Source organism: Acomys russatus, chromosome 24, assembly GCF_903995435.1.
Source record: "Acomys russatus chromosome 24, mAcoRus1.1, whole genome shotgun sequence".
Taxonomy (NCBI): Eukaryota; Metazoa; Chordata; class Mammalia; order Rodentia; family Muridae; genus Acomys; species Acomys russatus.
This window is the reverse complement of record NC_067160.1, coordinates 59,869,395-59,893,850: the sequence shown is the minus strand read 5'-3', so window position 1 is coordinate 59,893,850 and position 24,456 is coordinate 59,869,395. Positions and strand designations below refer to the sequence as shown.

Genomic DNA, 24,456 nt, shown 5'->3' with positions numbered 1-24,456 from the left:
AAGAGCTGTCAGGGCCACAGCCTGTGCTCAACAGCCTCACCCACTCATCTGGAAACAACTATAGGACCTCTGTACTCTGTTCCAAGTTAGGCTAGCCTGGGTTCAGCCAGCAGCAGTTATGAAAATGCTGTGCAGCTCTGAGCTTGGCCGTAGCTGGCCAAGTCCTTGCCAGTCCTTATCACCCAGAAGCACACCAGAGGATCCACTTGGAGCAGGGGCTAGGAGAGACTGTGGGTTCAGAGGCCAAGGCTGTACCTGTTGGGGCAAGCACCAAATGGAACCCTCCCTTCTGCACAGATGACCCTGAGCCTCACCCAGCACCAAGGGGACCAGAATCGCCCTATATGGTGCCTATCCAAGACTTGCACTTTTTCAACTGCAGCTCTTCCTCACTCCGCATCCTCAGCAGGCACCGGGAAGAAGAGGCACAGCGAGGATCCATCTTGCCAGAGACCTTTCCAACCCTACCCCAAGGAGAGCTTTCTAAAAGTCAAGGAGGACAGCTCTGGTCAGAACTCAGGGCCACCACAGTCCAAACCCACCTTTCATTACAGTGTGTGCAGCTTACTTAGTGATACCAGTGAGACGAGGGGACACTGGGCAACCACTGAGAGGTCAGTGTTGACCTATGGACTCCAAAAGTACAAAGGGACTTGACACGGTACAACTTACAACCTTTCTGTGTTTCTGGAAAGTCCTGGAAACATTCTGGGTACTATTACAGGCAGGGAACTTGAACAAGCAGGCCAGGGCTGGAGAAGGGAACGGGAGTAGGGCTGCAGGTCCTGTTCCAGTGTGTGCACTGGGCAATACAATACCAAAAAGATACAGAACAATTACAGGGAAAAACAACTGATGAGTTGAACTCATTCTTGTAATAAAAAATTAAAAATTTGTTGCCTCTGAGCACAGAACAGACCAGGAACTACCCCAGGCAGGAAAAGAATTGGCAAGAAATATCACAGTGGCTATCAAGACTCGGTAGTGAGCACGCTCCTGAACCAACATCTTCAGAGAGGAGGTGTACCAGGCCTGTCACTCCAGGCTGGCCCCACACCTCTGCCCCACATGCGTCTCTTGCCAATCTGGGTGGCTTCCTGAAGTCTCTCGTGGAGCCAGGACTTAGCAGTCACTCTTCCACAGTTTGATTGTTTTGTCATTCTCTAATGCTGCTGAGGCAATGATGTTCTCCGTCGGGTGACAAGCCGTGGAAATCACAACATCTGAAAGGAGAGAGTTGGTCAGGGCACCACTCCAGGATAAGCAGAGGCAGCACACATGTGGCTGGCCTCAGGAACACAGGGAGCTCCACAGGACTTGGGGGAGTGCTCAGATGCCAGGAACTCACAAACAGCACAGCTTTGCTCTGCTGGGCACAGGGAGCTTGGTGGGTATCCAGCAGCGCCTTCGTTCCTGTCTCCATGCCCTCCTCACAGCCCCAGGGGTGACTACTCCCACCACCTCCTACCACCCAGCACAACCTTCATGAGGCTGCTCTACCTGAGCAAGAGATAACAATACACCTGGGCAGGGATACTGGCATCAATAACAGATCCACTAACTCTGCCTTATCCCTGTGTGCTCAGGAGCCACAGGAAGTGTGACCAAGCCTCTCCCAGCTGAAGACTACTGCTCATTCAGAAAAAGAGCACTCCACTCCTCAGGGCTGCAAAGGGGCACATGATATCCCTGGACCCACTCAGAAGGTGGACACGCAGGAACAACTAGAACAAAGTTACTCTATAGCTGCACCTCAGAATCAGGTGCTAGACTCTGCCTGGGAGATGGAAAACCAGCCGCTCATCATGTGAGTTAGACACTCCGGATTCACTGAGTCCCAGAGCCAGTGTCTAGTCTCCAGTGAGGAAAATAAGCTATACTCCCAGAAGGCCTAGGTCTGAGTTAATATGCATAACCAACCAGGTCCAGGACCCTAGATAAGAGGCCTTGATGCTGCTTCGAAAGCTGATCACATGACCTCTCAGGCCTGCAGGGCTGAAATGGCAGGCAGAACAGAGTAATAACTCCTGGCTGTGCGTCCCCCTAAACTCCCGAGACAACCAAGCACCTTGGGGAACTGAGGGGCTCCCCTGGGTAGCTTCACCTACCCGTGCGGCCCATCTAACAATGACTGCCCACCTGTGTGACCCTGCAACTTCTGTACAATCTCCTTGGTCTGCAGATTCCAGATATACACCAGGTTATCTTCAGAACCAGACACGATCCACTGCAACAACACAGCAAGCAGCAGGAAAGGGCAGGCGAGACACCAGGTTATATGAGGAGTAAGCTGCCTGGCATCACTCTGACTCCTCTCAGCCCCCCAACTTGGAGACATGCCAAACGCTTCCCATGCCACCCTCAGTGGGTTGGGTTCTAGCCAGTCATCACCTGCTCTTAAGACTGCCAATCAGATCCAAGTACAAGACACGGGGCATGAATTGGTTTGCTCCACAGACTCAGGGAAGCTTCATAAAGACATGAAGCCACCTGGGATGGGTGGCCTTCTCAGGAGAGAGCTGGCAGGGTGAGAGCAGATCAGTGAAGACTCACCTTCCCGCCTGTCACAGAGAAGTTGGCAAATATGCAGTACTTCTCATTCTTGTGGCCAGTGTACGTCTTCAGGCACTGAAAAGGTAGGTGTGCACTGTTAGCACCTGGGGTTCTCTTCCATGCCAGAGGGTTCCAAGTTCTGGGTCCACACGTCTAACCAGTACCAAACTTATTCTGAAAGTCCTGTAGACATACTCAAGGCCCAGGCTTTGCCCTGCAGACTAGTCAGTCATAAAAAACCACATCTTTAAAGGGAGTTGTACCAAACTTGCTCATCAAAAGAAGACAGCTGAGTCCCTTCTGTTTCAACTCCTGGGTCTGCTACACCACCCTCAACCTGTTACCTGGGGCTAGCATGCAGAAGGCTCATGCCCGAGGCTCACCTTCCCCTTGCTGTAGTCCCAGAGCTTCAGTGTGCTGAAAGAGAGAGGAGGGTGAGGGGCAGTGCATCTTTGGCATGCCCCACCTGATGCCACCAGTTGCCAAAAACCATGAGTGTCAGGATTGAGGACCCTTCAGTTCATAGGTTCAACCACTCTACGACACACAAGGCAAAAATAAAAACCCTAGTACTTATAGCTCAGAGGCAGACAGAAGAAGAGAGGTTGCTGGCTATCTTCCCAAAACCAGTGGCTAGTCACAAGCAGAATGTGGAAAACCATGTTGGCTCCAGACACTGCCAGGACAGACATGACAGAAGCATGGGGAGAAGCAAGAGGCTAACCCCAGAATAACGCCAATCAGGCAGCTCTCAAGAGAGGCGCCCAGGCACGGCTCCTTGTAGAGTGTGCCAGATTAAATGAGCACCTAGGAGGGTCAGCTGATATGGCAGTGAGATTCTGCTACATGAAGGTGCTCAAGGACTGGGAACTGGCTCACAGCCAGCCTAGCATGTGCGAGCTCCAGCCACCACTGGTCAGCAGCCCTGTACTGCAACAAAAAGTCAAGGAGCTCAGAGGCCCAGGGCCTTCAGAGGCCACCTGTCTACCTCACCTCTGTGTAGGAAATCTTTGGCCTAAGGCCAAGGAACAGCCTAGGCCTCAAATCCTCATTCTAGAACTAGCTGAAGTAGACAATCCTTCCTTCAGCCGCTCAGCCAACAACCCAGGGCTGAGCTTTATAAAACACCTTGACTGGGCTACTGGGAGAAGAGCGAGCACAATACAACAGGAGAGGAACCCCACCAATGAAGGCTGTGCGCTCACTCCTCAGAGAACCAAAGCACTCACTTGTCCAAAGTTGCAGCCAGGATGTATTTGCCATTTGGAGAGAACTTCACAAAGGACACTGGAGGATTGTCATCATCTACACAGAACAGACACAGGCTGATCCTTGGAAGAGTAAAGAGTCAGGACAGCTCCCAGTCACCCATGCAAGACATCTACGTGAGGCCCCTGCCACCTGTACTACCACCATTACCCTTACAGACCCTCAAAGAGCCTGGCACCCCATCTCCTATCACCTTCCCCAGTTAATCATTTTCTTACATATTCACCTCAAGGACCTGCCAATACTGGCCTGCACCACATGTGAAAGGAGGCCAGCAGCTCCCCAGCAGAGCTGGGCACCTGGTCTCCCTGGAGAAAGCTGCCTGGTCTAGGGGAGCCTTTACAGTCGCCTTCCCATTCTAGTCACGCAAGTTCTCCATTAGTGGCGGCTATGCTTCCGCCTCCTGAAGGCCAGGCTTTAGCCTCAGCATTTGGTAAGGAACAGGAGGGATGAGGTGTTGCACTGCTGAAGAGCCAGGCCTCCTAATACCCACATAAAAGCAGTTTTCCAGGGCATAGCGATGCCATATCCTCCTTCACAGAGGGCCCTTGGAGGTCTGTCCTTCGCCTGGGTAAGGAGGGTGGGTGTGGGATGGGCCTGCCTAGCCAGCCAATGAAGCCTACCAGGCCCTAAGGTGTGCATACAAAGGCTGGTGTATCCTGACACATGCATTACCACTGGGGGTTCGCAGGGAGCTCCGTTCCCTGGGACTGGTCACATACACTGAAATGGATACAAGAGAGTGAGGCCGACTAGGCCACATAAAGCCATGAATTCAGCTGGCACAGAACAGTGCCGATGCTCCTTAGCCACCTCTGAAACAGAGCCCTGCAGAATCAGCACTCACCTGTGCTGAGAAAACCCTAAGAGTTGCAATTTCAGCTGGACGTGGTGGCATACACCTTCAATCCCAGCACTCAGGAAGCAGAGGCAGGAGGATCACTGAATTCAAGGCCAGTCTGGTCTACAAAGTGAGTCTAGGACAGCCATAGCTACACAGAGTATCCCAGCACCCAAGGAGGCAGAGACAGATAGATCTCTGTGAGTTCAAAATCAGCCTGGTCTACAAAGCTAGTTCAGAACAGCCAAGGGTACACAAAAAAACCATCTCTGCCCCACCCCCACCCTCGCCCCCCAAAAAAGAATCTCAATTTCACCAGGTTGTGGTGGCGCACGCCTTTAGCCCCACTCAGCACTCGGGGCAGAGGCAGCTGATCTCTGAGTTTGAGGCCAGCCTGCTCTACAGAGTGAGTTCCAGGACAGCCAGGAATATAAAGAAAAACTGTCTAAATTCTCCCACACACACACACCCAATCTTATATTCTTTCTTTTTTTTTTTTTAACATTTATTTATTTGTTATGTATAAAGTGTTTCGCCTGCATGTACACCTGCATGCCAGAAGAGGGCACCAGATATCAGTATAGATGGTTGTGAGCCTCCATGTGGGTGCTGGGCGTTGAACTCCCGACCTTTGGAAGAGCAGCCAGTGCTCTTAACCTCTGAGCCATCTCTCCAGCCCCCCAATCTTGTATTCTAAATCTGAATATATATGAGAAACAGACCTTGGGCCACATAGGCCTACCTACCTCAGTCTAGGGCTTACCGCCCATTGCCTGACCAAATTTAAATCCTGGCCCTGCACCTGGTTGCCAATCACAGACCAGAGCTTAGCCAACAACGAATATATAATAAAGCATCTACAGGTTTCAAAGGCCAGGACTGGTGAGATGGCTCATCCACTTGCTGCACAGGCCTGACAGAACTCACAGTAGGAGGAGATCCAACTCCTGAAAGCTATCCTCTGAGCTCCACATGTGTGCCATGACACACACATATACATGTACATTTGTATACTGGAGAGGAGCTCAAACTCATGCAAGTAAGTATGCATGTGTGCGTACATACACACAACAATTAGAAAAGAAAGGAAAAAAAAGCACAGAATTTGTTCACTGGGCGTAGTATTTCAACCTTGATCCCAGCACTCCAGAAACAAGTGGATCTATGTGGGTTCAAGACAAACCTGGTCTACAAAGGTCCAGGCTAACCAGAGCTACACAGTGAGAGCCTCTACGTGTGGAGGGGGGAGGGAGGGAGGACACACCACAAAACCAAAGAAACAGAATTTCTCTGTTCCAACTGGGCAGCAGTGGCACATGCCTTGAATTCAAGGCCAGCCTGGTCTACAGAGTGAATTTCAGGACAGCCAGTGCTCTACACAGAAACCTTGTCTCAGAAAAAAATGTTACTGTGCCCCTGAACTTATGTAATCCATTCAGAGCTACAGCAAGTGGCTGTTTTGGAGAAAACATCACACAGGTGATGGTTGCAGGGGTGGGGGTGGAGGGGGTGTTTAAGTGTAAGCATGTCATTAAGAGTAGGGCACAGGGGGGAAAAAAAAGAGTTGAGCACAGAGAAAAACAAGGGTGTGCATGGCACCCAAAAGCCAGAGCGATGTCAGAAGTCATCCTGTATCCAGGACAGCCAAGGCTACAGAGAAACCCTGTCTCAAAGTCATCATGCCCATGCTGTCTAGCCACCTAAATCCCAATAGAGAATGAGCTTCTGTCTTCACTGCCAACTCAGGCATTCTATCGTAGCAACCTGGCAGGCTAGAACACTAGTTTCCCTACAGCCTGAGGAGGTAGCAACTTACCACACAAAGCCAGCCTGGTAAAGAAGCAGGGCCTGCCAACCCTTCCATTGCTCACTTAAAGTTCTGAACTTCAGCCTGGCCAAGTAACACCCTCCCAACATCCCACCCACCAGCTCACCTGTGAGCTCAGACCTGTCCTAGCTCCAGTACCCTGCCCACCTTGCAGAACACCCCAGTAGTGAGCATGTAGCCCCAATCCCAGGAAAGAAGGGGCCAGTGGCAGGCTGAAGCTGATGAGCACAGGTAGATAGACAATGCAGGGCCCCACAGAGCCTAGGACATTACTCAACAATATAATAAAGCATGCCAAGGACCAACCACAAAAGTATGACGATGGAGGCAAGTTCCATGGGCAGCTTTATTACTAGGAGGGAGGGTGTGAGTGAATACAAGTGAAGAAAAAGATGACCCTACCCTCTTCCACCCACCTCCACAACCCTCCACCAGAGAGAGCACTCACCAATGAGTGTCTTCAGACACTGGCCTGAGGCTGTGTCCCAGATTCGGCTGTCAAGAAAAAACATAACATGTGAGAAAGCTGTTGCTGCTGAGCACCGTCACCAATCCCACTGAGCTCTGGGACGGCGTTTCTCCTGGATCCTGCAGCACAGCACTTCATCCACAGCTTTAACAACTCCTCTCTAAAGACTAAGTGAGAATGATGTATGCACACACGGTGAACTTCAATTGAGGAGGTGAAAGACACCTGTCCTCCAACTAGGCTTACACAAAGAAACTGTCTCAACAAAACAAAGCAGCCGGATGTGGTGACACACGCCTTTAATCCCAGCACTCGGGAGGCAGAGGCAGGTGGATCCTGTGAGTTCGAGGACAGCCTGGTCTACAAAGTGACTCCAGGACATCCAAGGCTACAGAGAAACCCTGTCTAGAAAAACCAAAAAAAAAAAAAAAAAATCCAAACAAAGCAAAACAAAAAATGGATGGTGGTGGGTGCATATCTTTAATCCTAGCACTCAGGAGGCAAAAGCAGACGAATCTCTGTATTCAAGGCTAGCCTGGTCTACAGAGCAAGTTCCAGGCAGCCAGGGCTATACAGAGAAAACGTCTCTAGAAAATAAAACACAAACACATACACACATCCCAACAAAAAGCTGAGTGGTGGTAGCCTGGTCTAAAGTGAGGCCAGTCTGGTCTACAAAGTGAGTTTCAGGACAGCCAAAACTTTGTTCCACAGAAACCCTGTCTCAAAACAAAACAAAAAGATGCCTGTCCTCTCTACACTCATTTAAGAGACCCCAGTGGTCAGCGTGCCCCACAGAAAGCCTAAGTTACTATAAAATGAAGACTGTACCATTTCCTGGATATCCCTGTGGGTTTATGTCGGAAGCATGTTGAGAGACTACCATTCCTGAGACTACATGCCAGGCTCTGACATGGTTCTGTGACATTTGCTGACAGCCCACACATCTTCAGCTGACTCTCAGGGCGCTGGCTTCCAGCTATACTGCTTTCCAAGCTGAGCTCCCACATCGTCACTGCATGTGAAACCTTCCCCAGGCAAGGCCCCACACCATTCCTGAGGTGAAGTGACCAGTTGATCTGACCCAGAAGCAAGTCCTTTCTCTCTGTTCAGCTCTCGTAGCACACGCCTACTGACACCTGTATGCAGCCTCTAGTTTATTTTTGATCCTCATGCCTCAGCTTCTTAAATGTCTAGATGAAAAGGTATAAGCCGCTGTGACTGGAATCCTGTGTGGACTTTTTTTTGAGACAGTTTCACTATATAGTCTTTTTGGCCTTGAACTCACAAAGGTCTGCCTTTTTCTGTTTCCCCAGTGCTAGCATTAAAGGATCAATGGCATTACATCACCTGCTGGCCTGTTTTAAATTCACTTTTGTAGCCAGAGGGACTGAAATCCAACTGCTTCTGGACAAAGTTGAGTGACTGGTGTTGACCTGACTCCTTCATCCTTTCCAGGGTGTATGCTCAGGCAGTCCCATCCTGAATGGCTCCTCCTCTCTCCTGTCAATATCCCTCTCCTAAATATTGCCAGCACTTCCCTGCCAATAGCGGTCTTTCTCCATCATCTATCTGGATAACTCCAGGTAAAAAGAACAGCCACCTTTAACTATGGCAAATGCATAATCCCACATCTTGGACAGCAGGCCCTGAGGTTCCACAGAGGCTGAGCAACACAGGGACTCAGTAGCTGCATCCTGGTTTAATCACTCCAAGTATTTATGCTTACCTAGACTTCCCAAGTGACAAGTGAGAATGGCAAGAATCCAATGCAGCAAGGACCACATAGGTGACTTTTTGGTTTGTTTGTTTTTAAATTTACTCTTGGTTTTTCAAGTCAGGGTCTCTGTGTTAGTCCTGGCTGTCCTGGAGTCGCTTTGTAGACCAGATAGCCTCAAACTCACAGCTAGCTATCCATCTGCCTCTGTCTCCCAAGTGCTGGGATTAAAGGCGTGTGCCACCATGCCCAGCTGTTTTTTTAATGTTTTTATGTGTAAGTGCCTGCATTTGAATCTCAGGGCTATAAAATGAGATTCTTTCTTTAATTATCAGATTGATAGATTGATTCATTTTAAGATCCCAGGACCCCAAGAGTACTCTCAAACCATTATTACTTCTGGCTCTCTTCAGGGTAGCCCACCTCCAGCACACATCTCCACAGTCCACTTAGGAAAAGAAAGATCAAGTACAGTGCACTGCTAGTATTCCAGTCCTCTCTGGACTCAGGGACCCAAGCCTCTACTGCTAATCTTGCTCATCTTTAGAGTCCTAAGTTTCAGCTCCACCTTATCAAACATGACTTACACAGCTCTTTCCTATTTCTTTCCACTCCATCACTTTTTCTGTCTTCTTTTCTGACGAGGACTCACCATGCCGCCCTGGCTGACTTTAAATCCTGAACTGTAGCAGGGCAGTGGTGGTGCATGCCTTTAATCCTAGCACTTGGGAGGCAGAGGCAGGTGGATCGCTGTGAGGTCAAGGCCAGCCTCGTCTACAAAGCGAGTCTAGGATAGTCAAGGCTACACAGACAGACCCTGTCTTAGAAAAACAAAGCATAACACCCCTCCCAAAAAACAACAAAATCCACAAAATCCTGAACTGTGCTTGCTTCTGCCTCTAGTGTGCTGCCATGAGGGCTTGCTCCACCATCTTTTATTTTTCAAGCTCCTCCCTGCCAGCTTCTTCAGTAAACCGCTCCTAACTTTTTGGAAAGTTTCCTATAGCAAAGTCTGTACTTTTCCAGACTCTAGGTCACTGTCTAGCACCACAGACACCTGAGGGTACAGGGCTGTATTGCCCCAGGGTTCACTCCAACATATCTGCCCTCTGGTATTATTCTTTGTGGCAAGCAGATGAATAGTCTTCAAGATGATTATGGTAGCCAGACGATGGTGGCACACACCTTAATCCCAGGCACTCAGGAGGCAAAGGCAGCAAGATCTCTGTGAGTTCAAGACCAGCCTGGTCTACAAAGCAAGTTCCAAGACAGTCAGGGCTATACAGAGAAGCCCTGTCTGGGAGAGGTTGGGAGATGATTATGGCTTTTACTCTGGCCACAAGCACAGAGCCTAGTGGAGTCTTTGTGCTGTAGCACACCTACCTAACCACAGCCCCAAATGCTGTTACCACCTGGGCAGTCAGCTGCCAGACAATGATCAGTGCTCAGGTCTTCACCTCCCATCAGCAAGCATAGCCAGCCCCAGGATGGCTGTGTGCTGGTTGCAGGCTGGCATCTAGGCTGGCCTCCAGCCAACCTACTCTCACAGACCTGTGGTTCTCATGTTACCATCTTCCTCAACCTCCCAGGCTCTGGACTTATTCTAGAAAACTCTAGTTTCAAGCATGCTTCCACTGGCATCTCTTGGGGCCACTCTGCCTATGTCAGTGACAGCGCAGCAACACATATAGGGCTAGCACAACTGAAACAAGCTTTAATGGACTTATCTTTCTTTCGAAAGAACTGTCTATCTTTTTGCTAAAGTTTGTGCCACCCCCTAAAACAGAAAGAAACTGTTTAATTCACATCACTCAATGTTCTCTGTATGTGGCCAGTAAACAATGTTGCCAAGTGGCTTAGCTGAGTCTCAGCCCAGCTCTCCTGTTCAAAGTGGCAGAGCTCCAGCTTAGCAGCCACAAGTCACAGTTCCACTGCAGCACCACAAAACAAACAAAAAAACAAACCCTAAATCACCACTTCTGTTAAGTCTGGATTTTAGCCCAGGTTGTGCACACCTTTAATCCCAGCACTCAGGAGGCAGAGGCAGGCAGATCTCTGTTGAGTTCAAGGCCGTCCTGGTCTACATAGCTATTCCAGGATAGCCAGAACTACAAGAGGAAACCCTGACTCCAAGGGGGGAAAAAAGTCTGGGTTTCACTCTCTGACTTTTGGTCACAGTGCTACTTGGGACACAGATGTTTCTACTTCTTTCAGTTCACTCTAGGCCATTCTGCCTTGCCCTGTCCTTCATATCAATTCTTAGGATTTTGCTGCACAGATATCACTCACCTTCCCTGCTCAAATACCTCATGTTAGATTAACTTTTAATAGCATCTAAGGTCCTTTTAACCTCAAGCTAAGGCCTTTAGAGAGAGTATTCAGCCAGCCCATCCTTCCTTCCTGCCACATACCAACACTATGCTTCACTCACTCACATTACTTACCTTGCTCTCTCTCAGTTTCTATTTCTGCTCAACACAGAACATCAACACAAACTGAGTCACGAGGTCTCCAAGATCAGAGTACAACCAGCACTTGACTCCTGAGTCTGTCTCTTGTGACTTATACTCCTGAAGAACCCTGAGCACTTCTACCCAGCAGTCAGGTCTAGAGTGCCATCCAGTGGGGAAAGCTCTGCATAAGCCACACCTCTGGCTTCTCCTCTCTTCCACAGATGGGATCTGGTGATTCACCCACCCAGGATTCACAGGATCTGTGGACAGGGCCACTGCACTCACCACAAGGGCTCAGCCCTTTACTCATTTCCTTTCCTTTCCTTTTCTTTTTTTTTTTTTTTTTTAATTTTATTAATTTATTCAGATTACAACTCAATTGTTATCCCATCACTTGTATCCTCCCATTCCTCCCTCCCTCCTCCTTTCACCCTATTCCCCTCCCCTAGATCTAAGACCCAAGGGGGACCTCCTTCCCCACCCCACCCCTTGCCACCACTATATGGTCATAAGCTATCAAGTCTCATCTTGGTAGCCTGCTTATTCTTTCTTTGTGAGTGCCCTCAGGCATTTTCTACACCTTTAAAAAGGCACATGAGCTGGGCGTGGTGGTGCACTCCTTTAATCCCAGCACTCAGGAGGCAGACAGGTGGATCGCTGTGAGTTCGAGGCCAGCCTGGTCTACAAAGTGAGTCCAGGACAGCCAAGGCTACACAGAGCAACCCTGTCTTGAAAAACCAAGAGAGAGAGAGAGAGAGAGAAAAGAAAGAAAGAAAGAAAGAAAGAAAGAAAGAAAGAAAGAAAAGCAAAGGCACACTAAGGAGTACACAAGGAGCTCACAGCTCTCACTCTACCCTGGACGGCCGCACCTCTCAGCCACCATTTCCACCACCACCCCTTTCATAGCTTTTCATCCCCTTATCAGCTTCTGGAATGTGAGGCACATGTCCTCTCTTTTTGCTGCACCACAGAGCTAGAACAGGCCATAAACATTCACTCACTATACAAAGACAACTCTCACTTACCAGAGGCCATCATAGCTACTGGAAACAATCAACGATCCATCACGGTTAAAATGAACCTACAAATTAGAGGAGAGAAGCTGACTTCTAATCAGTAGCATGTGTCTTTGTATCCCAATGGCATCCTGCCCACAGAGCTCACCATACACCTTCCCTCTGGGCACCTGACAGTCTGACAAGGCCAAAACAACTGGGGAGGGGGGACAACTTCTCACCATCAAAAAGCAAGAGCTCAAAGTCAGGAGAGGCACCAGTTTTCTAGAATGGTCCACAGGCACTCTGAGCTCACTGACTCAGTCTGAGTCTGATACCTACCTAGATCACTGCCACTCCAGATAGTGGCATACAGTCCCAGTAAGGAAACTCAAAGAAGACGCTTATGGTGCTATGCAAATTTCATTGTGAGTCCCTGGTGCCTCTGGAGTGAGATTCCAGGGCCTCTTGTAACTTTTTTCAGTGTTTCTTTTTATTTTTTTGAGACAGGACCTGTGTAGCTGCGACAACTCTGAATTCACTATGTAGCTGCGACGACTCTGAATTCACTATGTAGCTGCGACAACTCTGAATTCACTATGTAGCTGCAGCTTTTTTTTGGGGGGGGGGGGTTTCGAGACAGGGTTTCTCTGTGTAGCCTTGGCCATCTTGGACTCACTTTGTAGACCAGGCTGGCCTCGAACTCACAGCGATCCGCCTGCCTCTGTCTCCCGAGTGCTGGGATTAAAGGCATGCACCATCACGCCCGGCTGTAGCTGCAGCTTTTAAAACTCCTTATTTTCCCACCTCTGCCAAAGTTCTGGGATTGCACATATGTAACATCCTGCCTGTGTTTTACATAACGCTGGAGATGGAGCCAAGGACTGCTCCATGTTAGCTAAACACTCTACCAATGTACAAGATGTTGGGCTACATTTCTGAGTCTTGGGCAGGTATGGCCCAAGATAAAGCTTTTCACAAATGATCAGTGCACCGTGCACCGGGTGTGGTGGTACATGCCTTTAGTCCCAGCATTCTAGGCCAGCCTGATCTACAAAGTGAGTCCACGACAGCCAAGACTATAAGAAACCCTGTCTTGAAAAACCAAACCAAAGCAAACCAAAAAATCCAAATGATCATCAGTGCATGGTATGGTGACAAACAAGCTGCTCCTCCTCAGCTTCCTAAGGCTTCCTGCACTCACAGGCATTTACTAACACTTATGAGCAGCCCTCAGACCCCAGGGACTCTACTGCCATGGACCTGATGGGCCTGGACACCACAGCACTGGAGCCAGAGGTCACTTCCTATGCCAGATCGTGACAGCACTCCTTCCTTAATTCAAGGTAATCCAACTATCCACATTTATCCCTATTTTCAATTTATCCTTTTGGGGGGTGGGAGTGGGGGGGGGCAGGGTTTCTCTGTGTAGTCTTGGCTGTCCTGGACTATCATGTGCCACCACAGCTGCACAAAACAAATTCTTGTCCCAAGACATTATAGGGGCTGGGCAGTGGTGGCCCACGCCTTTAATCCTAGCACTCAGGAGGCAGAGGCAGGAGGATCGTTGTGAGTTCAAGGCCAGTCTGGTCTACAAAGTGAGTCTAGGACAGCCAAGGCTACACAGAGATAGAACCAAAAAATAAAATAAAATACAAAACCAGGGCTGGATATGGTGGCCCACACTTGTATTCCCACTACTGAAAAGGTAGGGGATGGCAATGGTCTGTGGGTTTAAGGCCAGCCTGATATATATAACCAGTTCCAGCCCAGCCTGAGCTACACACTAAGGCCTGTCTCTAAATTAACTAATTTTTTAAAGTGTGGAAGGACAGCACTGCAGAGATGGCTCAGCAGTCAATAACACTTGCTGTTCTTTCAGAAGACCCAGGTTTGGTTCAGCATACCCACATATTGGTTCACAACCATTTTAACTCCAGTTCAAAGGATCAGATGTCTTCTGACCTCTGTGGGCACCAGGCACACACATGGTTTACCTATAAACATGCAGGAACATAAAATGTTAAAATCTACCCCACCCTTACAAAAAGAGAGAAGATCCCAAAAGAACAGAGGCCATCTGACCTAGGGGCAGCTGCTCTGCTCCCTACAGCTGCTGCCTTTCTAGGTACAGCACAAGACACACACAGCTCCTACAGGAAACTGACTGGGAATGTCTTCCTGTCCCCGTGACTGCAGCCACCGTGACCCTGCCCACTCATCCTCTTTGCTCACATCCCTCAGACACTCACTTTGCTAGCAGTGCCCTGCTAAGCCTCAGAATGAGAATGAGTCTGACCTCACTGCACCCCAGGTCAGACACCCAGCAAACCCAAGCTGGGCCTATGTGACAACACAGGCGCACTAGCAACGGCTGTACACCAGGGACGGTATGTCCACACTAGACTACCTGACCTGAGTGGTCTTGCAAGGATAAAAGGCTCAAGACTCTAAACTGACAGAGCTTTAGTAAGCAGGTGCCAGTCCAGCTAACCAACAGAGTGCTGACACATGCTTCTTATGCCATCAGGCAGCCATGAAAGAGCCTGGCCCTCAAACATAGGAACCTCTGAGCCCTTACTTTCTTGGGGATTGAAGAATAAGGCCAGGGCCTCAGGAACCCTAAGAGAACGCTCTACACCCTGAAGGTTTGATTTTTGAGACAGGCTTGGCCTTTTTTTCTTGGGGGGGGGGGGGTGTTCCAAGACAGGATTTCTCTGTGTATTCCTGGCTGACCTGGACTCCCTCTGTAAATCAGGCTGGCCTCGAAATCACAGCAATTTGCCTGCCCCTGCCTCTGCCCCTCCAGAGTGCTGGGATTAAAGGCATGCACCACCATGCCCGGCCCCTTAGCAACTCTTATAATTGGCTCAGGATTGGCATTTAACTGAGACATCTCTACAATTAGCACAATAGCCCTGGTTCAATCCCCAGCACCAAAAACAAATCAATGAGACAATCAGGTGTGGTGGCACACACCTATAACACCAGCCTTCTGAAGATGAAGATGGAGGAGACAAGAGGATCTCAACGATAAGGTCATCCTCAGCAAGATAGGGTACATAAGACCAGCTCAGGAAGAAAAAAAAAAAGATAAATCATCAATATTGACATGTACAGTTTGACACTTGTCACTTGTTTTAAACAGGACAGACACCATGCAGCACTTTATCAGAAGGCCCTGGTGTCAGCAGCTCACAGCTGTTTTATGCCACCTGTACTAGTTGGTTTCTGTCAACTTGACACAAACCTAGACATATTTTGGAAGAGGAATTGTTAACTGAGAACATGCCTGTGTTAAGACTGGCCTGTAGTAAGTCTGCAAGGTATTTTATTGATGAATGATTGATATAGAGCCTCATCTGCGAGTGATTCCACCTTCAGGATGGCTTGTTTAAAAAAAAATTTTTTTAAAGATTTATTTATTTATTATTATGTATACAGTGCTCTGCCTGCATGTACCCCTGCAGGCAGAGGAGGACATCAGATCACATTATAGATGGTTGTGAGCCACCATGTGTGGTTGCTGGGAATTGAACTCATGACCTCTGGAAGAGCAGACAGTGCTCTCAACTACTGAGCCATCTCTCCAGCCCTTGTTTAAAACATTAAGATGACAAAGCCATAAGAGTAAGACAGAGCTGGGCATGGTGCCGCATGCCCTAAATCCCAGCACTCGGGAGGCAAAGACAGGTGGATCACTGTGAGTTCGAGGCCATCCTGGTCTACAAAGTGAGTCTAGTACAGCCAAGGCTAACACAGAGAGAGACCCTGTCTCGAAAAAGCAACAACAACAACAACAAAAGTAAGACAGTATACAATGTTCCTCCATGACCTCTGCTCAAGTTCCATCTCTGGGTTCTTGCCCTAACTTCCTTCAATGATGTAATTGTGATGTGAAGTGTAAGGTGAAATATACCCACTGGGCAAGGGTGGAGCACACATTTAATCCCAGCACTCAGCCCCAATTATTAAATGTTTTCCTCTATAAGAGTTGCTGTGGCCATAGTGTCTCTTCAGAGCAATAAAACCCTAAGACACAGAGGCAAACGGATCTCTGTGAATTCAAGGCCTGACAGGTCTACATATCAAGTTCTAGGATAGTCCGAGTTCTCAAAAAACAAAACAAAGCCGGGCGTGGTGGCGCACGCCTTTAATCCCAGCACTCGGGAGGCAGAGGCAGGCGAATCGCTGTGAGTTCGAGGCCAGCCTGGTCTACAAAGTGAGTCCAGGATGGCCAAGGCTACACAGAGAGACCCTGTCTCGAAAAACCAAAAAAAAAAAAAAAAAAAAAAACAAAACAAGTTTTCTTCTAGTACTGGCTGATTTTATGTTGACTTGACACAAGCTACGGTCATCAGAAAAGATGAAACAGCAATTGAGAAAATAAGATTGGGCTGTAGGCAAGCCTGAAGGGCATTTTCTCAATGAGTGACTGACAGGGGAGGGCCCAGCAAATGTGGGTAATGCTATCCCTTGGCTGGTGGTCCTAAACTATAGTCCCAGGACTGGGAGGGCAGACATAAGCAGATCTCTGTGAGTTCAAGGCCAGCCTGATCTACAAAGGAAGTCCAGGGCAACCAAGGCTACACAGAGAAATCGAAGGAAGGAGGGAAGGAGGTAGGGAAGGAGGGAAGGAAGGAAGAAAGGAAGGGGAGAAAACAGGCTCAGCAAGCCATGAAAGCAGCACTTTGGTTTGGTTTGGTTTGGTTTGGTTTGGTTTTGGTTTTTCCAGACAGAACAAGGCTATCCTGGAACACACTATGTGTAAACAAGACCTGCCTCTGACTCCTGAGTGCTGGGATTAAAGCAGAGTACTGCCACCACCACCACCTAGCAACAGCACTCACTCTTCCATGGCCTCCATATCAGTTCCTGCCCAACAGACTACAATACAGAAATGGAAGCAAAATAAACTTTCTTTCCCTACTTGCATTTGGTCATGGTGTTTCACCATAGCAATAGCAACCCTTAGACACTCCCAAGCCCATTCCAGGACACCCTCCTTGAAAATCCCTGATCACCTACTGCTCAGCCCCCAAAATACCCCACGGTGCTCTCCATTGTATGCCACCCATCCGCCATAGCACACAGGCCAGTTGGATACTGCGTGTGATCAAGCCAAGTTCACCCATCTAGAGAACTCTCCTGAGTACCTGTTAGGAGGACTTACAGCTGAGACTGGGTCCGAATGGGCAGGCAAAGTCTTGAGGCACTTCCCTGTCTTCACGTCCCATATCCTCACACTTTCATCAAACTAAAGGTGAGACAGGATATTAAAGTGACTCTACAGGAACAGGAGCAGCAAGTGTCATCCCCAAGACCCAAAACCTGTCCTCACCTAGAAGCCAACCTGCCTGCCCACACCAAGCACCAGTATGTGACTGACACTGTACACGTCACCTTTGAAGGAGACACCCACGCACTTACAGACCCTGAGACGATGAGGTTGGACTGGGGGTTGAAGTTGCAGCAGAAGACATAGTTACTGTGGCCCTTCAGCGTCTTCAGACACTTTCCCTAGAGCAGAGCACACCAAGCCCTGTGACTCCCAGGGGTTATATCCCAAACACAAGGCCCCAGCACACCTCAAGTCCTCCCCAGACCACCATGCACACACCCAACTCATCTCTATTACAGGAACTCCTGGGAAGACCAGCGTCACTTACAGAACTCACGTCCCAAATCTTCAAAGTTTTATCGTCAGAGGCAGACACAAGGAGGTTAGAATCTGATGACCAGGCTACATCAGATATTCCCTTGAGGAGGAAAAAAATTAAAAAGTTGGTTACCACCTTATAGGACAAAATCTAAATGACCAGTAAAAGATCAGCCCTAAGCATCTATTAACAATGCCTTCAGGAAATCTACTGGCCAGCATTAGTGTCTACCTGGCCCAGTGCAAAAGGCCATTACTCTCAACTCTGCAAATCTTCTTAGACTTGCCCACTTGTGGAGGCTCAAAGTGCTTGCTCTAAAAATATAAGATGTGGTAGTGTGAGCCTGACTCTGAGGCAGGATGATTGCAGTTCCAAACCAGCCTATACTACATAGTAAAACCATGCACCCAGCAGCCTTAAAGACAGTCCTGAGAATTCAGATGGTGGCGGTGCACACCTTTAATCCCTGCACTAGGGAGTTTGAGACAGAGGCAGACAGAGCTCCAAGTTTGGATTTCCAGAGTTCAAGGCCAGCCTGAGTAAGTGCCAGGACAGCCAGGGCACCCAGCCTCCGTGCTCAACAGCCAGTGTATCTCACAGGAAACCTACCAGCTTATGACCAGATATGGTTTTCTCAAACTTTCCGTCATATGCTCCCCAAATTTTAATGAGTTTATCAGCAGCTGAAAGAAATGAAAAGGAGCTGGGATCAGAGGAGGTTGTACATTCCCCTACAGCACAGGGCCTGGGTCGCTGGACACATGGAGGCACTCAGCCCCCCACCCCCATCCCTTCACTGCAGAGTGGCAATAGCATATGAATAAGCAGTTACTTCAGTTCCAACACTGAATGCTAACCAACCCAGGGGAGCAATAAGAAGTAACACAGTACAGTCCTCCCATGCTGCTTCCTCAGATAAAGCTCAACCTCTCTGTCAGCCAAAGCACTGAAGGGTACTCACAGGAACTTGCTAGCCATTCCCCATTGGGGCTGAACTTCACAGAGGACACAGCTTTCGTGTGCCCAGCCAGAGTGAACTTCAAGGCATAGTTTGGCTTAACAGGTGTGGGCTGTGGGAGACAGTAGCACTTAGCCAGCGGCAACTACCACCACCCAATCCAACCCACTTGATGCCTAAAGTGTAATCAAGCACTAGCCAGTTCCAAGCTCAAGCACAAGAACTTACTTACTACAACCTTATCTGATGTCACCCTTCAAACCGTCAGTGTGAGCTTATCGCTTCTCTTCAAAGCCCCTACTTCCCTGGAGTCCCCAGCTTAGTACACCAAGAACTTGTAAATGTTTGGCCAGGTATGGTGAAGCATTTTTTTTAATCCCAGCACATCGAAGGTAGAGGGAGGCAGAAGCGGACAAATCTATAAGTTTAAGACTAGCTTGATCTACATGTTGAGTTCCTCACCAGCCAAGGCTATAAGGAGACCCTACCTCTAAACAAACTGTACTTTTTTGCTAAATCCCCCCCCACCCCATGTCTTAGGTCTGGAAACCCCTGATGTGGCACCTAGTTGCTTTGTGTGTTCAATGCTGTGTGGTCAAAAACTCACACTGGCAGCATATCTCACTGGGCAGAGCAGCTGAGACTAAAGAAATAATATCTCTGAGACTCTCCACAGCCTGTCTACCAGAGTGGTACCTGTGGGACATACCTTGCTCTGTGTGGCTGATGAGGAAGGAGTGGGCTGTGCTCTTGCAGCCTCTGTCTCTGGCTTCTTCTCCTCCGTGGCCATGGCTCTGAAGTCCACCAAGCAGGACACCGTGAAGGGGGAGTCACAGTGGAAGAGGCTGTCAGCTAAACTGTACTCTACAGTATGGGGCCTATGAACAAATTCTCTCTTTAAAAAAGGTTGTTGGAGCCAGGTGTAGTGGTGCCTGCCCTTAATCCCAGAGTGTGGAGGCAGAAGCAGGCAGATGCCTAAGTTTGAGGCCAGCCTGGTCTACACAGAGGTCCAGGATAGGGCTACATAGAGAACCCTGTCTCAAAACAAAGAAGTTTTTGGGCCTGAGCTGTAGCAACTCATGGAAGAGAGCATTCACCTACTACGCATAAGACAACCCCAGGTGGCGCACGCCTTTAATCCCAGCACCTGGGAGGCAGAGGGAGGCGGATCGCTGTGAGTTCGAGGCCAACCTGGTCTACAAAGCGAGTCTAGGACAGCCAAGGCTACACAGAGAAACCCTGTCTTAAAAAAAAAAATGGTGACGCACGCCTTTAATCCCAGCACTCGGGAGGCAGACGCAGGAGGATCACTGTGAGTTCGAGGCTAGTCTGGTCTACAAAGTGAGTCCAGGACAGCCAAAGCAACACAGAGAAACCCTATCTCGAAAAACTTAAAAAAAAAAAAAAAAAAAAAAAAGACAACCAACAGAGAAATAGTAACTCCCAGGAAATAAGGCAAAAAGTAGAAACATGACTGCCACATTAAACCCTGCAGCAAATAAACTGTTCTAAGCTGGGAATATCTGTCACCCTAGCCCAAGGCTGAAGCTACAGATGCTCTGTGTAATGGCCTGCTCTTAACCCCTTTGTGAGCCTAAGACCTGACCCTCAAGAAGGCTTCCCACTACAGTAAACAGATGTGTGCAGGAATGTGAGCTTTGCTTCAGTGTCCTTGACTTTGTGGCGGGGCATGGTGGCGCACACCTTTAGTCACAGCACTTGGGAGGCAGAGGCAAGTGGATCTGAGTTTGAGGCCAGCCTGGTCTACAAAGAGAGTTCCAGGACAGCCAGGGTTAGTACACAGAGAGAAACTGTCTCAAAAACAAACAGACTTTGTAACAGAAACTAACAGGTCAAGTGTCAGGAGGTAGATCTAAGCACAAGTTTGGGACCTTACCCAAATGCCGAAATATGCTCAAGGAACTTGAGAAAACACAGGAATATACACCCAGTGGCCACCACTTCATCAGTGTCTCCCTGTGACCTCAAAGGCTGCAGATACAAAATGTGTTCTACCATGCTAAGAGCTTAGAGAGCTCAAGGACTCAGTGCACACAGTTGCCTGGCAGATATGGTGGTCCACGCCTTTAATCTCAGCACTTCAGAAGCAGGTGGCTCACGGTGAGTTCGAGACCAGATTGGTCTAAAAGGCCACTCCAGGACAGCCAAGATAACACAGAGAAATCCTGTCTCAAAAAACTAAAAAGAAAAAAACAAAAACAAAAAACTAAAAAGAGTAAGTCAAAGTATCTGCTGCCTCCTGAGGAAACCTCTGGAGAAACAGCATGAAAAACAGTAGTGACACGTCAAACTAGATGAAGCTGCAGAGCAAAAAAGTTTTTCTGCAGGGCTGACAGCCCTCAGTCTGAACATGTATGTGGCTGCAGCAGTTAATTCCACCACAGCAATAGGTCCCATCACCTGAATGCATCACCATGTGACTGGGAAATAAGTTGGTACTTCTCAAAGGAGAGCTACTAAGACATGCTGCAATGTAAAAAAGCAATCATGATGTAAATTCTAGCTTTCAGACTAAGCCTGAAACCTCACAAATGAGGACAACATAAAAAGAACACCATATCGAGATGTAATATGAATGAAATAATAAAATGGAAAAAATCCTTTTAATGTTAAAAAAAAAAACAAAAAACAAAAAAAACCCCACCATCTCAAAGTCTTCAATCCTAGAGGAAGAAACAGGAACACCACGCTCCACCAAGGGCACAGGTGCAGCCAAACTGCTTTACCTGCAGCCAGCTCCATCAAGGTCATATCCTGCTGTAGCTCAAGCCCAGGTGCAAGGACAGGAGGACGGTAGGTCCCACAGGCCTCTCCACGGAACAAAGCTCTTGTGTCCAGGAAATACCAGCTGCTTGGTGCTTTTAGCTTTTTGGAGACAGGGTCTGGCACTGTAGCTGGTATTCAAAAGTTTCCTATCTCAACCTCTGAGTATGGTTGGTGTAACAGGCATAAACCAACCATCAGGCCTAACATGGAGCTTATTCTTATTCATGTTTTGTTTTTCAAGACAGGGTTCTCTTGTGGACCACACAGGAAGCAGGAGGAGCCAAGGAGATTGATGTAATGAAAAGGGCTAGAAAGTCCCTTCCAAAGACTGGCACATGCCTTTAATCCCAGCACTCAGGAGACAGGAAGGCAGAGGAGGCCAGCCTGGTCTACAAAGTACTGGCAGACAGTGAAAACCTGTCTCAAAACAAACAAATAAAAGACTGGCTCATCTCCCTACTCCAATGAAACTTCAACAGTGTAGGAGCTGGGAAGGCCTAGCAACTAATCAGCTTCTTTCAGCACCTAAAGAGATTCACCTGAGCGGGGCGTGGTGGCGCACGCCCTTAATCCCAGCACTCGGGAGGCAGAGGCAGGCGGATCGCTGTGAGTTCGAGGCCAGCCTGGTCTACAAAGTGAGTCCAGGATGGCCAAGGCTACACAGAGAGACCCTGTCTCGAAAAACCAAAAAAAAAAAAAAAAAAAAAAAAAAAAAAAGATTCACCTAGCAGTGGGTGGATGACCCTGCAAAGAGCGTACCACTACCTCCCCTCCCCACCTCGGAACTGCCCAAAGGCAGGTCTTTCAGAAAGCCAAGAATTAACATATAAAAACATCACTCTGAAAGCCAGGCCTTTAATCCCAGCACTTCAGAGGCTAAGAAAGGTGGATAGATGTGAGACAAGGCCAGCCTGGTGTACAAAGCGAGTCTGGGACAGTCAAGGCTACACAGAGAAACCCTGTCTCAAAAAAACAACAACAACAACAAAAAAAACCACCATCACTCTGGGCATAGTGACACACACCTTTAATCCCAGCTCTAGGGAGGAAAAGTCAGGCAGGCAGTTCTGCCCGCCTGCTCTACAGAGCTAGCTCCAGGAAAGCCAGAGACACACAGAGAAACCTAGTCTGGAAAAGCCAAAAAATAAAATAAAATTGGGGTGGGGAGTGGGAGAAAACAACAAAACCGGTCAACTTTAGCCAATCTGCCTCACAGCGTTCAGAAGGCGCCAAGAGTTCAAAGCAGTTAAATATGAAGCCAGCATCTACATAAACCTGTCTCAAAACAAATCACCCATTTCCGACTTCATTGGGCGGAGTCTAAGGCAGAATGCACACCGGTGTTCAGTTTTAAGGCCACAAGAAAGCAGGGCTGGGAGGGAGCTGCGTTCAGCAGGATACTCAGCAGGTGGTTTGGTTGGGCTCCCCGGTCCACAAAGGAGGTGACCCCAACTGGCACAGTCACAGCTGCAGCTTTACACTAGCGTTGAGCCTACTAACCACGTAACCGCAGCCGCCGCCACCACCGCTCTCCCTACAGTCAGAGGCAGATCCCTGACAGCCACCCCACACCGGTGTGGCCAGCCAGAATGTTTCAGCCCCTCAGGTGAGCGCAGTGTCGGCGACCCAACAAAGAGCTCCAACCCATCCTCTCCAGGCTCCTGGAGAGTAAGCCCAGGCTTCACACCGCTGTGCGCTCACCTGCCTGGCTGACCCAGACAATGGTTAGAAACCCCTTGAGCAGAGCGAGGCCCAGGCAGGTAGAAACTTGCACTGGGGCACAGGTGAAGGTTGTGCGGGCAGCAAGAGAGGCTCCAAGAGGCCAACGGGGAACCTGCGAGATTCTGGCTGGGTGTCCCCGGAGACGGTTAATCCCACGCCCAGGGAAGCCAGCCTGAGGTGAGCCTCGAGGAGCTCGGAGGGACTAAAGGTCTAGGGGCGTCGCGGGGAGTGCTGTGGAAGAAGCAGGCCCTGGCCGCTACAAGGGGCGGCGGGGTCGGGGCGCGGCCGCACAGTCGGCGCCGGGCCCCGGCTCGAGGCCCACAGAACACGTGCAGTGATGTGGATTCCGGGAGCTCGCGGGCCGCCTCCCTCGTGGCCGCCTCCTGCCTCGCGCCCACAGAACCCGGTCACTTTTTTTTTTTTTTTTTTTACCTGCCGGGGCCGCGGCGACGGAGCCGGGCGCTCTGGCGTCGTGGCTGCTGGCCCTGCGCGCGAGAGCAGACGAGCTGGTGGACTAGGCGGCCGCGGCGCGGGAGGCGGGAGGCAAGGCGCGTGCGCGAGGGGGCGGGGCAACGGGCGGCGACGAGGGTCAGAAAAATTAAAGGTGGCGGAGCGCCTTAAAGGGGCCACCTGTGGCTCTTGCTTCTTGATAACTACTGGGATTCAGTAGCTGCAGACCGCCGGGGTCTGTAATGCAGAATGGGCGAGAATGTGCTTATGCACTTCTCCTGTTGTTCCAGGCTGCTTCGCCAACCTCTTAAGTTACAGGTTGGCCGTCCTGGCCCGTGCCTGCGCTGGGGTTTCAGAAACCTTCTTGGTGCCACTGGTGGACTTTCGCGAGGTACGGAAGTCCGGGGTTTCTGCGGCCTCCCCAGCCTACCGCAGGGCGGGGACTTCCTGCCGCTGCAAGCCACAGCTCAAGTTGGACACACTTGACTGTGCTCTGAGCTGAGCGACAAGGAGGCTGTGCTGTGCACCCCCATACTCGGAAAAAGGCCTTAGGGTCGATCTCTGCAGGAGAAGCCTACAGGCTGACAAAAGAGGAGCTCCCTGACATAGGAGACAAAACAAGAATGTGGAGACGGAAGGCAAGTGTCCCTAACACAGGGTCTCCAGGACCTCTAGCAATGCGTGCATCTGGAACCATTGCACCATAGGTGTCCACAGCTCACATCCTAGGCAGCTGCAACATCCACTACAGTCT

At 49.4% G+C, this 24,456-nt stretch overlaps 1 protein-coding gene across 3 annotated transcripts; it reads right to left on the bottom strand.

The window, feature by feature from the left end:
- Wdr5 (WD repeat domain 5) lies at window positions 1-23,789 on the bottom strand. 3 transcript variants are annotated; one of them, XM_051166417.1, is made up of 14 exons: window positions 23,685-23,789; window positions 19,453-19,537; window positions 18,747-18,855; window positions 18,395-18,468; window positions 17,795-17,884; window positions 17,556-17,645; window positions 17,299-17,382; window positions 12,156-12,211; window positions 6,940-6,986; window positions 3,783-3,858; window positions 2,937-2,970; window positions 2,554-2,628; window positions 2,140-2,227; window positions 1-1,223 (listed from the first exon to the last, which is right to left on the bottom strand). In XM_051166417.1, the coding sequence occupies exons 2-14, from the start codon at window positions 19,531-19,533 to the stop codon at window positions 1,123-1,125; spliced, it is 1,005 nt and encodes a 334-aa protein (XP_051022374.1). In that variant the 5' UTR covers window positions 19,534-19,537; window positions 23,685-23,789; the 3' UTR covers window positions 1-1,122. The 3 variants fall into 3 exon arrangements, with proteins under 3 accessions (XP_051022374.1, XP_051022373.1, XP_051022375.1); XM_051166416.1 differs by having other exon boundaries at window positions 19,453-19,621; window positions 23,685-23,787; XM_051166418.1 differs by lacking the exon at window positions 23,685-23,789 and adding an exon at window positions 23,232-23,348.
- Between the last annotated feature and the right edge of the window lie 667 nt (window positions 23,790-24,456).

Excerpts from the sequence above, each read along its gene's own strand:
- Wdr5 (XM_051166417.1), bottom strand. The coding sequence starts at position 19,533 with ATGGCCACGGAGGAGAAGAAGCCAGAGACAGAGGCTGCAAGAGCACAG. Across the intron at positions 17,646-17,794 it reads AGATTTGGGACGTGAGTTCT|GGAAAGTGTCTGAAGACGCT; the intron begins GTAAGTGACGCT and ends GCTCTGCTCTAG. Across the intron at positions 2,629-2,936 it reads GGGACTACAGCAAGGGGAAG|TGCCTGAAGACGTACACTGG; the intron begins GTGAGCCTCGGG and ends CTACCTTTTCAG.